Source organism: Topomyia yanbarensis, chromosome 2 (assembly GCF_030247195.1).
Source record: "Topomyia yanbarensis strain Yona2022 chromosome 2, ASM3024719v1, whole genome shotgun sequence".
Lineage (NCBI taxonomy): Eukaryota > Metazoa > Arthropoda > Insecta > Diptera > Culicidae > Topomyia > Topomyia yanbarensis.
Genome location: NC_080671.1, coordinates 4347817 through 4362607, shown reverse-complemented (window position 1 = coordinate 4362607; position 14791 = coordinate 4347817). Strand labels below are relative to the sequence as shown.

General features: G+C 38.8%; 2 protein-coding genes across 5 annotated transcripts in view; both read left to right on the top strand.

The window, feature by feature from the left end:
- LOC131678279 (embryonic polarity protein dorsal) overlaps positions 1-14791 on the top strand; it is a 163830-nt gene that overhangs the window by 35272 nt on the left and 113767 nt on the right. The gene's annotated exons all lie outside the window — the stretch shown is intronic.
- On the top strand, positions 11153-12752 carry LOC131678282 (uncharacterized). Its single transcript, XM_058958319.1, has 2 exons — positions 11153-12444; positions 12500-12752. The coding sequence occupies exons 1-2, from the start codon at positions 11275-11277 to the stop codon at positions 12692-12694; spliced, it is 1365 nt and encodes a 454-aa protein (XP_058814302.1). The 5' UTR covers positions 11153-11274; the 3' UTR covers positions 12695-12752.

Sequence of the window (14791 nt, the reverse complement as noted above, 5' to 3'; positions counted from 1 at the left end):
TTGACTGCAAAAATCTTGGAAATTTACCGACATTTTTTATTATGTATCAATATCCTGGATTTGCAAATTCAAGCAATTTGATATGAATTTTAATAGGGTTTGTATAATCTTGAAACCTAAGATAATCTGACTTATATAGTTGAACGAAGAATCAGAGCCAAATAAAATATATTAGCAGCATTTGCAGATATTTTTCATTTGAGACTAATCCAAGTCACATCGGAGAAACTCATACTATTAGCTAGATTTTTCCACTTCCTCCTTAATTTCCGGAACTGACATTCAAGATCAATGGACCAATATTGTTTTGCTATGAGTGATTCAGGTAAGCACCCAGAGGTATTGTTCTCTTAAACTACCTCCGAGAAAACGTGTTGATATTTATTTATTGCTCTCCCGGTGAGATTTCTGCGAGCATTTTGAATCCAATTTTGTTCTACTTCATTATTCTTCTCTTGCATTATTATTAGGGGCCCATTTAAGTTGTACATCATGCTATATGATTGTACTGATTTATATAGGAAATTATATATTAATGCACTCTGCAATCTATTACTCCGGAACCAAAAATCCGATTCCGGAACAAAAAATCCGATTCAAATGAAATTGATAGCGGTCTTATTGGAATAACGCGTATAAATCCGTACAAATAGGTACAGTAGTGTCAGTTAGCTCTCAGCAGTTGCAGAGAGAAGTCGCAAATCAAATTTCTCCTACGATTGTATCGAAGCTGTGATTATAATAGCAAAAGCAGTTGCTCCGGTCTAACCGGTTTCGCGTCCGACGTGTACTCGTCTCGTCGATATTATCCGAGATGAATCCACCAAAATGCCGCGAAAACACTTTCCGCATCGAGTATGCTGGCATGCCTCGTAGACAGAATCTCGAAGAAGTACACCAATTCGTTGGCCAAAAATTAGGTCTCACTCATGAACAGCTAGTGCGTATTCATGTCAATCATACTCAAAACTGTGCCTTTGTTCAATGTAGTGATCTTGCCACCGCAAAAGACGTGGTAGAGCAACACGATAATAAGCATGAAATAGTACACGACAAAAACAAAGCCAAACTTCGCCTGCGGCTGGAAGATGGCAGTGTGGAAGTTAAACTTCATGACCTGACACAGGAGGTAACAGATGAACAAATTAAACGTTACCTATCTCAATGCGGGAAAGTTCTTGCAATAAGGGAGTTGCTCTGGGACGACAAATTCCTATTTGCAGGTCTTCCAACGGGATCGACAGATAATTCCTACGCTGCGGCTGTTAAAGGCTTTTCGCAGCAACCGTTCCCTGTTTCACCCCGCGACGAAGGAATGGTTGTACTCAACAAGGTAAACGAACAAGCACGCTCTGACCGTCGTCAAATATCGAAGCCTGTTTCGAATACATCTTTAGACTCTCAAAAGATCGAATCACACTCTACAACCGACCTCACGGTTGAAACTCCAGTGTCGGAGTTCAAACAACCAACGACAATTCTCCCTGAGCGCGCGATCATCTACAGTAAACGCTCCAAAGATGACGAATATGGCAGTGATGCATCCAATGCTTCATCAATCAACTCAGAGCGTAGGATTCGAACTCGCTCAAATCGATCATACTAGAAGAAGGACTGCGATCGCGCTGAAACTTCATATGCGATTCTCTCAAATCGAAAAAAGTATCGACTCACGCCTTATTGCTCTTCGAATAAATGAGTGTATCACCCTATGCAATGTATATGCCCCTTCTGGCAATCAGATGCGTTTACAAGGTGAACGCTTCTTCAACGAGACCATCGCACACTACCTCCGACAAACAAACACACATACGATACTAGCGGGGGACTTCAACGCGGTTATCCATCCCCGAGATTCATCTGGAGAGAGCAAATACAGCAACGCTCTAAAAAACACGGTCCAACAATTACAGCTGCACGACGTATGGGAGAAGACGAACGGCACCAGACCTGAACACACCTATGTAACTCATAACTCGATCTCCAGAATCGATCGATTATATGTGAGCTCCAACCTCAATACTCAACTAAGAGCGGCAAATACACATGTGTGCTCCTTCACAAACCATAAAGCACTGACGGTCCGTATGTGTTTACCAACACTGGGAAGGGAATACGTCAGAGGCTTTTGGTCGTTGCGTCCACACATTCTCATCCAAGAGAATATGGAAGAGTTCCAAACCAAATGGAACTATTGGACTCGTCAAAGAAGAAACTACCCATCATGGATTCTCTGGTGGGTGGATTTCGCTAAACCAAAAATTAAGTCCTTCTTTCGTTGGAACACTAGAGAAGCATATGATGAATTTCGCAGAGAACACCAGGAACTGTACACTCAGCTCCAAACTGCCTATGATACCTATTTCCAGGACCAGTCTGTGCTAACCACAATAAATAAAATAAAAGCGAAAATGCTTCTGCTGCAGAGAAAGCAAACTGATATGTTTATGCGAATCAATGAAACCCGAGTAGAAGGAGAGCCATTGTCAACATTTCAGAGCGGAGAGAGAAGGAGATGGAAAACGTTCATCGAGAAATTGGAGCGGGAATCGAATACCGCAATTGAAGAGCACAACGAAATTATAGAACACGTGACAAACTACTACAGGAACCTTTAAACTGAAGGAGAGACACGAGAAATCCCCGCATTTGTATGTGAGGGAGTGGTACCGCAGGACTCTGAGATCAACAACCGTATAATGGATCAAATTACCACCGATGAAATCTACAAATCAATACAGATGAGCGCTTCGAAAAAATCACCTGGTCCGGATGGAATACCAAAAGAATTCTACGTATCTGCTTTCGACATCATCCACAGGGAACTGAATCTTTTCCTCAACGAAGTTCTTTCGGGTGACTTTCCAAGTGCATTTGCCGATGGTGTAATTGTTCTTATCAAGAAGAAAAATGCTGCCAACACCATCAAAGGATACCGTCCTATATCGTTACTCAACTACGATTACAAATTGTTCTCACGGCTACTCACCAGAAGACTCGATCGTGTACTTCATGAACACCAAGTGCTCACGACATCGCAAAAATGCTCAAATGGAGAAAGGAACATATTTCAGGCCACTCTAGCCATGAAAAGTAAGATAGCAGAACTACAAACACGGAAACGAAAAGGAAACATGGTCAGCTTCGACCTTGACCATGCTTTCGATCGTGTAGATAGACGATTCCTCTATAAAACGATGAGAGCTGTGGGCCTAAACGAGAGTTTTATTCAGCTGCTCTCTCAGATTGGTACTCGATCTGCATCCCGAGTACTAATAAACGGTCATTTCTCTCCTCCCTTCCCAATTCAAAGGTCTGTTAGACAAGGAGATCCTATGACAATGTGTCTATTTGTGATATACATGCTTCCTCTTCTAATACAACTCGAACGTGTGTGTGGACCCGAAGATCTTTTGGTGGCATACGCAGATGATATAACACTAATCTTAACAAGTATTGAAAGTATTCAAAGAGCGCGAAAGATATTTTTGCAGTTCCAACTGGCAGCAGGAGCGATACTGAACATGCAGAAAACAATGTCGATCGATATTGGATTAATCAGTGGAAGTAATCGGCTAACTGTTCCGTGGTTACAAACTGGCGATAAAATTAAAGTTCTCGGAGTAATATTCGCCAACTCAGTACGATTCATGACTAAATTAAACTGGGATAACTTAGTGTCCAAATTTGCACAGCTATTATGGCTCCACAGAATGCGAACATTGACCCTGCATCAAAAAATAACACTTTTGAATGTTTTCATCGCATCGCGCATATGGTACGTATCATCTGTGCTATGTCCGTTCAAAGTTCACGTAGCAAAATTGACATCGTTAATGGGCTCGTTCATTTGGACAAATCATTCTTTTCGCATCCTGATCCATCAATTGACACTTCCGATTGCAAAAGGTGGGCTCAATCTACAGCTTCCTGCCTTCAAATGTAACGCGCTCTTAATCAACAGACATATTCGAGAACTCGAATCGATTCCATTCTACCGTGCATACATTTTAAACCAATCGTCAAGACCACCGACAAACTGCCCCTGTTTGAAAACAGTCTGCCAAATATATCACACGCTACCTACACCAATCCAAGCTAATCCCACAAAAGGGACGATTCATAGGCACTTAATGAATGCGATTGAATCTGTAAAAGTTAAGCAAGATAACCCGGAGATTGAATGGAAACGCGTGTGGAGGAATATTTCAAAGGAAAAAACTGAACTTTTTGGAACGACACTGGTACTAGCTTCTAACCAACAAAAAATACTGCACCAAAATCTCCTGTTCAGGACAAATCGAGCTAATATACCGACATGTACGCATTGTGGATTCGCCAATGAAGATTTGTCACATAAATACTCATCCTGCTCCCGAGTCATTGACGCCTGGAGATCTCTGCGGCAACGGATAACAGTGATCGTCTCAAATATAGATTTTACCCTTAAAAGAAATCGAGTTAAAATCATGAAGATGTTTATACATTATGTAATTTTTATGAACAATGCTGAAAATGCAATAGATATAAATAGTCTAAACTTTGAACCAGATATCTTACAATAATTATCAAAATGTATTTTAAGAAATTCGCTGACCAATAACACATATAAAAAACCGATTTAATCCACCTATCAGTGAGATGAGACATTTCTTACACATATCACTGTTGTATTATTCATTAGCTTGCCGATCACACGCTAAATTTACAAGCAACTAGATGTGAGATGTGCACGAATAACGCTTCGAATAAACTGAATAAATTAAAGAAAAATAATAAAACAAAACAAAATTTAAAATAAAAAAGTTCTTCATGAAATGGATAGAATGATTAACATTAATAAAATAAATAAATCAAATTAGCTCAAATTAAAATTAGACGATATTAAAACGTAATGAAATTAAGAGAGCAAATTAAATTGTTTCAGGATAACAAGCTATCATAAAATAACATAAAGGACTGGCTAAACCGAATTGATAAAATTAAGAAACTGAATAAAATATGTGAACTGGGAAAAACCATTTAATAAAATGATTGAAATAAATAATATGAATAAAACCATAAAAAATTGGAAAAATAAAATAAATAGGGTAAGGTGGGGCAAATCCGACCTAGTAAATGGTTTTGGCTGTAAAATGCTCATTTTACATCTGATCAAGTCGTTTTATATACCAAATTACAGGTTAGACTTCTGGACAACTTTCAATGTATAGTATTTTATTCCTATCTTGGGAAAACTTTGAGATGCCAGTTTTTTACGGAAACGTTCATTTTTGCTGTTTTCAAAAATGGTGGGGTAAACCCGACCGCCTATGTTTTTGTTTGATTTAGTTTAGATACTACCCAAATTATATGGATTTATCATTGAAAATAAATCAATGAATGTTATGTTATTGAATTGTAGCATGAAGAAAATGGAATTCAATATCAATCTTGGAATGTCCAAATCACGAGCAGTAGTACGTAAAGTTATTCCCATTTTTCTCGAAGCAATTACTAGACGAATACTATATTCATCACGTTTTTGTATCTTTCGTTTGTAATTATGAACCATTGTGAAAAAATAATAAAAAATAACAATAAAAATATATTCCAAATTTATAAATAATCATTTTCTTAGCAAAAAACGGGTCGGATTTACCCTACTATTTAGAGATCGGATTTGCCCCACCGCGTCATTTTTCATTACGATGCAATTAAAAAAATGATGAAAAAGTTGGACTAAATTCATCTATGCACTTTGTAGCCCTTTAATCAAAGAATTTAAATCCACTTACACTTTTTATGCTTTCACTTTAACAATAAGAAATATCATGTAGTCAATGATACACAAAAATCAAATCAAAGGTTGTAAAAACAACAATAAGGTTTGAGCATCTCAATGTAGACTAGTAAAATGCTGTCATACCAACATTATAAGTATTTTCGATGCTCTACACGACAACATTGATATTAGTTCGCTTAGTGCTTCCGATTTTCGATAACAGAGTGGGTCGGGTTTACCCAACGGTCGGATTTGCCCCACCTTACCCTAATATGAATAATATGGATTAAATTAACTCTTTCATACCTAATTATTTTGTCGCATATATAGGGTTCCAAAGCCGTTTTTCTTAAAAGTGTTAGAGTAAAGAAACACGAAAAACCTGTTTTGATCAAGATAGATGCTTCTCTAGCAGTGTTAGAAGCTGCTGAATTTTTACATACTAATCCTTAATTCACATCTCCTGCAAAGTTTTGAATAGTTTGGGCAGAAAAGGTAGCCGAAAGCATTTCAAATTAATAAGATTTATCAGTTTTCAAAAATATTTGAAGAAAACGAAGATATATCAAAATGTAATTTTTCACCGATAACTGAAAATGTCTCTGGCAGCACTGCTCTAGTGAAATCCAGTCAAAACAATTGCAATAACTTGAATTCTACGGATCTTTCTTGCAACTATTAGCGCTCAAATAAACGGTTATTGTCACAATTATTAGTTTTACTTTTTTGTGAAGAAACCTTGTCCAAGCTCAAAGTTATACTGCTCATGAACGCATATTTGTCCCGTTTTCTATCTTTATGGGACTGATTTGCGAGCATGGGCAGTAAAGCTATTTGAAAATGTTGTTCATAAATAACAAGATAAACAGAGAGTTAATAAAATCAATAAAATGAATGGAAGGAATAATATAAACAAAATAAAGAATTTTTATCACAATAAAATGTTTTCTGTATTGTTATCATTTTTTCATTTTGTTTGTTTTTAATCAGTTAAATTATTAAAATGAAAAAATCAGCGATATTATAAAGTAATAGAATTAATAGAAGAAATTATATTGTATCTAATTAATGTTCTAGATGAAATGAATAAAGTGAATGACTGAACAAAGTTAGTCAAATTATTAAAATGAATAAAAGTGTGAACCGGAAAAATATCAGAAAAAAATATTAGAAAAAAGTGAATAAAATAAATTAAATGAATAATTCGAATAAGATACATAAGATAATAAACTGATCGGAATGCATACAAAGAATTAAATGAATACAATAAATAAAATTAGGTCACATAAACAAAATAAATAAAAACAATGCTAAGTGAAAAAAATCTTTAAAATGAAAGGATCATAAATTTATTATTAGTCAAATATTTAAAATGCAAAAAATAAACCAATCGAATATAATACATTAAAGGAATGAGCTGGAAAAAAATGAGAATATATAATAATATTTTAAGAAAGTTGTTGAATAAAACGAATTTCACGAATTCCAAAACCATTGTTTCAGAATATTCTGAAATGTTTGTGAAAATCCCATTGCAAAGAGCACGTTTCCGTTCTTCTTTTCCTGACGGAATTTTTAGGATTATCTGGTGTTTCTACTTTATTGATGGTCCTTAATTAGTCATCAGAAAATCTAGAAATCAGGAATTTGTTTTTGAATTAAAAGATATCTTTTTGGTTACAAACATCTGAAAAATGATTTTGCATAGAATGGAATTTTCAGGTCCAGTTTTTTAACGCGTAATTAGAAATAGTAAACTGAGAAAAGGCCACCTGTAAATAGTATTCATTCGCATTGAAATATCTAGAAAAGAGTGTCAAGTGTCCAGGCTATATTGGCAATTATATTATTGTCGATGGCATAAAACTCATACATGCAGTCGATTACAATGCAGTCTTTTTCCACCCATCCTTATTACTTGCGAATTGTTTCGTTTGGAACTCTCGTTCTGGAGATATGGGTTAATGAGTCCTATACAAAGCAATACCATTGCAAAGAAATGGTTCAAACTGCCAGAATAAGTACTTAAATTCATCGAAAAGCCAGTTAGTATTGAAAGTGTCCCTGGACTGCTTTGAGACACGAACATTCTTGAAATTACATGTCGTATTTTTTCGCAAATAAATATGCTTTTAGTCACATTGATCATGAAAAATGTATATTGGGGTTTTCAGTACAACTCAGTGTCAGTTGTGAGGAATGGTAAATGATGGTTAGAGCTGTGACATTATTTTTGTTTATAGTGCGAAATTTTGATTCCTTAAATCTTTATTTTCAATAATGCAACTGATAAATTTTCACTACAATTTTGTTATTCAAAAATACAGTTGCTCTTGGTGTTGCTACGAGTATAATATGAATATGAATTATATTAGAAATCTATTTTCACACTACTAGGAGGATTAATTGATGTATTCATATACCATCCAACGTTTATCTCACGAGTGAACGCATTGCTCAATCCAACGAATAAATTCATCAACTCTGGACAATGAGGGTGGATGTAGCGTAGTTGGTAAATCGATTGCCTTGTACGCAGCGCACCTGGGTTCGAGTCCCGACCCCGCACATAGGGTTAGAATTTTTTCATAAGAGATTTTTCTAACCCGAAGAGACGAATGACCTTAAGGTTAAAACCTCTGTAATCGAAATAAAAAAACTCTGGACAAATTTGCAAATTGAAGTGAATTTACACATTATTTTGTCTTTGAAATGGACTTGCTTATTAATTTTCTAGAAATAGGTAATTGATTATTAAGTAAATTCACAAAATGTTTTCGGAATCAAAATCCTTGATCCATGCAGATGTGTTTGCATACCCGGATATTCAAAATCGGTTTAGTTTTGACCCTAAAAAACCAGCAAAGCAATACTCTGTATGGAACGGTCTCGTTTTTAGTTAGTGGTAATTGGTAAGCGAAGAATGAAAATACAAAATGTTTAATATCTCCGCTGCTCGTGAACGGATTTTGACAATCTATAGCTTGTTAGAAAGGTATTTTCATAAGCTTTCTGTTCATTTCACGCGAAATAGTTGCATTGTTCGAACGTTATTTGCTTCAAACCAGCCCTGTTTTGACAAAATTGCCCATATCTCAGAAAGTAAACAACCTATCGAAAAACAAAAATAATAGTGTCAAATGGGAGCGTTAGGCCTTTCATTTGAAACTAGTTTCATCAAGATCGGTTCAGCCATTGTTGAGATAATTACATGACATTTTGTACATACATACACACACACACACATACAGACATTGTCTCAATTTGTCGATCTGAGTCGATTGGTATATGAAACTCGGCCCTCCGGGCCTCGGAAAAAGTTTTCAAAGTTTGAGCGAATCCTATACATTTCTTTTGTAAGAAATGTAAAAAGAAACTGATGTAACATTAATTCAGGCGGAATACCCGAAATAGTGATGGTAGCTCATCACAAAACTTTTTGGTTGATTAGAATCACCCACATTGATCTCAAAAAAATATCTGCTCACTTGTTTAAAAATAGAATAATTTCAAATAACAGCACAAAAAAATCGCTGAGCAACGAAAATCAGCGTAAACAAATCTTCCAAAATACTTATAAAAAGAAAGTTTAGTGAACTTCTAGAGACAAAAATTCTACGCCAAGTCAGATTGATTCACAGGTAATTTAAAATCACTATACCTGCTAACTCGATCGGCCTTGGTGCCGACTAATCATATATTATAAATCAAATGCCTCACATATTGCCGCCTCCCAACCACAAATGTAGGAACCCCCCGATTTCAGCTTAAGTCATGCAATGATATGAATATTAATATAGAGTAATCGCACCAGTTATGAATGTTGCGATATTCCGTCGCCGGTGATTTTATACTTGATTATCTGGCATTATAAAGCTTTCCCGCGGGGAAATTATTTCGTTTGTTGAAATTAATATATTAGCTCACATATAAAAATTTTAGTTATGGAAAACCGTTAAAATTTTAGTTGCGTGAAATTTGCTTCAATTTTTGAACCGCCCATTTTTCACGTTTCTCAGTGATGACATATACATTGGTTATTTAGCACCAAACCAACTAAAAAGTATTTTAATTGATGGCGCCTCTTTAGCAGTGAATCGTACATGGACGGAGCTTACACCACCGAATAGTTCTGTCGATTAGCTGTAAGTTACACTAAGTCGTTCATTTTGTTAGTCAATACCACCTATTCATTGGCAGAAACAACAAATTGCGGTCGTTTGATCGGATCATAAACCAGCTCACTTACCCTATCTACGAGAACACATTGTAAGCCGGTAATCGATTGCAGTCAGCATGTCAAATGTACTGCGCAGCGTGAATGTCAATCATCTACTACCTACCTCGTTCGATTGGGAAGAATAAAGGTGAATTCCCGCAAAACAAAATCGGTTCATGAATTAAATCTGGTCCTGGGATTTACCCAGATTTAGCGGGAATTTTCTTCATCTTTTTCGGAGTGCATTTTGGGATTTCTTTTACCTTATGCTTTTATATTCTTCTGCAATATCGATTCAAATGGTAATTTTTCGTGACAAGTGAACCTCGACTGGCTTCAACTCGAAACTATATATCGATTCGAATGCTTCACAAATTAGATTCAATAAAAACCCGCGTTTAGGTTACCACTCCTCAAAAACACACCACCCTTGGTATTCTAAATCCGACCGACTAATGGCAGCCACGAGTGACCTTGAGACAAAAATACAACACGCTATCAATGCATAATGTGCATCGCCTACGTAGGAATGCCCATCCCTACCCACAACACTGACCACCCCCCCCCCCCGCCTTCCAGGCGGATGTGAAAGACACTACACACTATGCCAGTTGTTCATGCAGTGTACATATAGTAACTCCGGCCATTGTTTTCTCCGGCTCGCGGCCAGTCCGACCGGTGAGCACGCGATTAATTTCTAGCTGATTGCAGCTCGGTGGCAGGGCACTCGCGCGATCAGGCACCCACCCGGTTGATGGATAGTGATCAGCATTTCCCGACTACGAAAATCGGTCGAGGGTGGTTTATATTAAAATAGGAAAATGCATGGATTTCGGGAAAAAATCGACTCGTTTTTTGATCACAGTTTGCCATGATTTAAAAAAACGGTCTACTTCGATCGACAAAAAACAGAAAAAACTCCTCGGATATCCACCCTAGCGCATGTCGAATCACATCTATATCTGCTACTGTTTTTCGTAGTGTGTTCCACAAATTATACCTATGATACTGAATATTCGAACACAAGCACGGTGGTGCATTCGGTGGTGCGGGTGAGGGGGAGGTAAACTGGAAGCATCAATTCCGAGTGTTGATGCAGTGATTAGCGAATTTTCCGCAACGAGCAGTGCACCTCCCCAGAATATCTACGAGGTAATAATTTTTCTACAATAACCGGGCGTCGTCGGTCGGTCAATCAGCCAGTCGGTAGGGCTTCCAGTATCGCTTCCAGTCAGTACTGGATTAGAATCTATCGCGAGAACATCGAATCGGTTCAGTTGCTCGGTCGGAAATGAGAACTCTGTCGGTAGTTCCAGTGTTGGTTGTACTAGTAGTTGCTATAATTTTCGGCAAGGTCAATGCGGATAATGTACTGGCTGATGATGAGGAGATCGTTAACGCGACGCGCACGATAATCGACAGTATTTCTACCGCGAACGTTGCCATGGAGCCGCTGAAAAATGAGCCACCTTCGACGGATTACATGAAGCTCGGAACGCAAGGATTGCTAGAGTACGTATCGAATTTAACTGCCAAATTTACACCGGTTTTCAAAGACTTTGAGCAGAATGACCTTGAGGTGGTCCAGCAGAGTCTAATCGAAGCTATTCGCTATCTAAACGGATACGATGTTGTGAATAGTATTTCTCTGCTGCAGAATGTGGATTACAATCTGTTCAATCACAACCAGTTCCGGTCGATCAACAATGATCTGAGAATAGCTTCGATAGCCCTATCCGAGGCACTTTTCAATCAACGTGACACGATTCCTTCCCTCGATGATCTACTGGCAACTACCGATAAGTTAGTGGAAAATGTTGTCCGGCTTTCCGACACCATCCAGAAAGGTGAAGCATGGACGTTGGAAACAACATCTCGGGCAATGGCCGCCCAGCGTGGCTTCAACGAATCAATCGATAACTATCTCAACGCATCGGCAACCCGAATTGAGGACACAACCGAAGCCCTATCTAATCTACGAACTTACGAAGAGGAACTCTACCAGAAAATGAAAGACAAGATCCCACTGTTCCCGAAATCAACCGTCAACTACTTCATCGCACTGAAAAAATCCCTGGAAAATTTAATCCAGAAAGTGCTAATTAATTTTGAAAACATGCGTCTGTACAAGCACCGCGACATCGAACAGTGGAAGATCCGTTCGTCCATTTCCGCTCCGATCGCCTACATGACACAGATAGCGGTGCAAGTCTCGGCCGATCCGATGCTCGCCAACGACTGCACTGAAGCGTACATCGAGAAACTCCTGGCCTTTCCCAACTTTACGATGACTCACGTGAACGGTTGTCTGCGGGAACAGATGAGCAACGAGGAGAACACATTCGATACCATCTCGAACGTCATCGACAATTACGTGGTGAGTGCGATCAATGCGTCGTACACGGCGTTCGACATCTGCTTCCAGTATGCGCCGAAGAAGCTCAGCTACTGTTTGGATTTGGTAGGTATTTTTGATGAACGTTGAAGTAAAATCGATAACCGTTTGGAACTTACAGAACGGGTACGAAAATACGTGGGCCAACGCTAGAATACTGACGGCTTCACGACAAATCGAATCGTTCATCGACAGCGAAATTCAGAACAACTTTAACACGTGCATCGCCCAAATCGGATATTTCCTAAACTATCATAACCTGCAGGAGATGTGCTTCTATAACAAGAAACGGAATCGGCCACGTGGACGTTGGTGATTGTTGACTCATTTTATTTATTTGTTATTTCGTTCAATAAAATGTTAAACAATTTTAAGCTAGTTTTCACAAAAAAAGGTTTTCCGTTGATTCTTCCCCGATAAACATCAACATAAAATTTCCAGGTTACTTTGATGGGTAGAATTTTTGTTTTCTTCACTCAGTTTGTTGATATCACGGACAATTGGCTCGCAATCCGGAATTGCGAATGTAGCTCACCAGTCTCGAGTTGCAGTTGGTCAGCTCGGACTGCACCTGCTCAAACAGGTAGAAGGTGACCGTATCCAGCAGGAAAAACTTTCCACTAAAATCGATGGTATCCACGAACTGAAACAAATAGATTTAAAATTGACATCTAATTTATCATTCAAAACAGTACAACTTACATCATCCAAACACTCGGTCATTTTGTCGAACGGATGATTGAGACAAATGTTCGCATTGGAGTACACAGCCGTCACGTAGGTCCGCAGGAAATTGTTTGCAATCGACAGCACCTGATTCGCTCCCTGCCGTTCCAGGTTAAGCTGACTGGTTAGGCATTGGCTCAGCAGCGTTTGAACCGAGGTGGGTAAATTGAAAAATTGATTTCGAAAATTCGAAGCACACCCATTCGGATTGACGGCATTCGCCAGGATGCGCGTCAACAGTTCCGCTTCATTCTCCAGATAACCTAACGGTTCGTTTGAATCCCGGAAAACAGCTGCCGCGAAGGAGTAGTGTGCCTCCACGACAACCCGCCGAAAGTGTAGATTACCGATAAGATTTTCAATTGAACTATTCAACTGATCGAGCTTCATTGCGACGCGATCACTCAGCAGCAATGGCCAACGGAAGACGAACGAATCGTTCAACGTTTTCAGATGATTGAAGAGACTATCGGTTGACAGCAGAATCGAATTGAAGGAACTGTTCGAACTGGAAATGTAACTATTCACGGCCGCGTTGAGGGAATTACGACTTGTCAAAAGCCGGGAATTCGCGGTTAATCGAACACTGTTGGCATTGTTGATGGCTGCGACGAAGCGAGTGATTAAAGTCATGAACTCGTTAGAAGCAATTGCCGCTCCCTGTGCAGCATCCACCAGGCTCTGTAGCAATCCGTCAACTGAAAGAGCTGCAATGAATTGCTGCGTGTTCAACGGTTGACCGGCAACTGAATCAATCACCCGAGAAACATTCTGCAATATCTGATCCAGTTTTTCGATATTAACTTTCATCTGTTGATTCCGATCAGCAAAATAACTCGAAGTGCTGTTGTCCCCTTCGTAATCAAAGTAGGCTGCCAGTGAGTCAACGTACGCGGATGAATTCTGCAGCAAAGGTTTCAGTGCATTCAGTTGCGTGTTGATCTTCGAAAACACTACAGCCGGAGCCGTACTACGATCGGTGGCTGCTCTCGACAACTCGGAGTAAACGTTACCGACCAGCTGAGTGACGTTTCCAACGTATTCCGCAAGCACGCGTGCACCACGGTTCAAACTCACACTAGCCGTCGGTGGGTTCCTTACGTATGGGGACACTGCATTCCGGGCAGCGTTCAGATTCGTTACGACGGCGTTTGCCGATCGTGACAATTCCGAACTCTGCGGTAGAACGTAATTGTTGCCGAAAAATGGATCACTGCGGACGTTACACAGCAACGGAACTAGCACTAGCAAAACTTTGGAGTCGAACATTGTGGCGTGACAGTGACACTGCACTTGGCGAGACTGATTGGAATTGGATGCTGGGAGCCGTCGGTGAAGGTTTTTATTCGATCCTTATCGAGTATGCAGAAAGTGCGGTCTTATCTTTACGATATAGTTGATAGCTGGAAAACAACTGGGACGTAGTACTGAGAAAGGCTTACATTTGTTTGTACGTTAAATAAAGTTAAATCAGAATGGGGAAGTACCGACGTAGCGTGTAGTCGGAATAGGAGTCTGCCTCAATTTCACCGGAAAACTTGGATTAAAGTAAATCTGAACAAACTGGAGAACAGTTTGTTAGCAACAAGTTTGTTTACTGAACCATTAAATCTACAGCCACAAGTCACACTTGCATTTAAATTAAAATTTACATGGGCCATTTTCACTTTACAGCTATATGGTTATT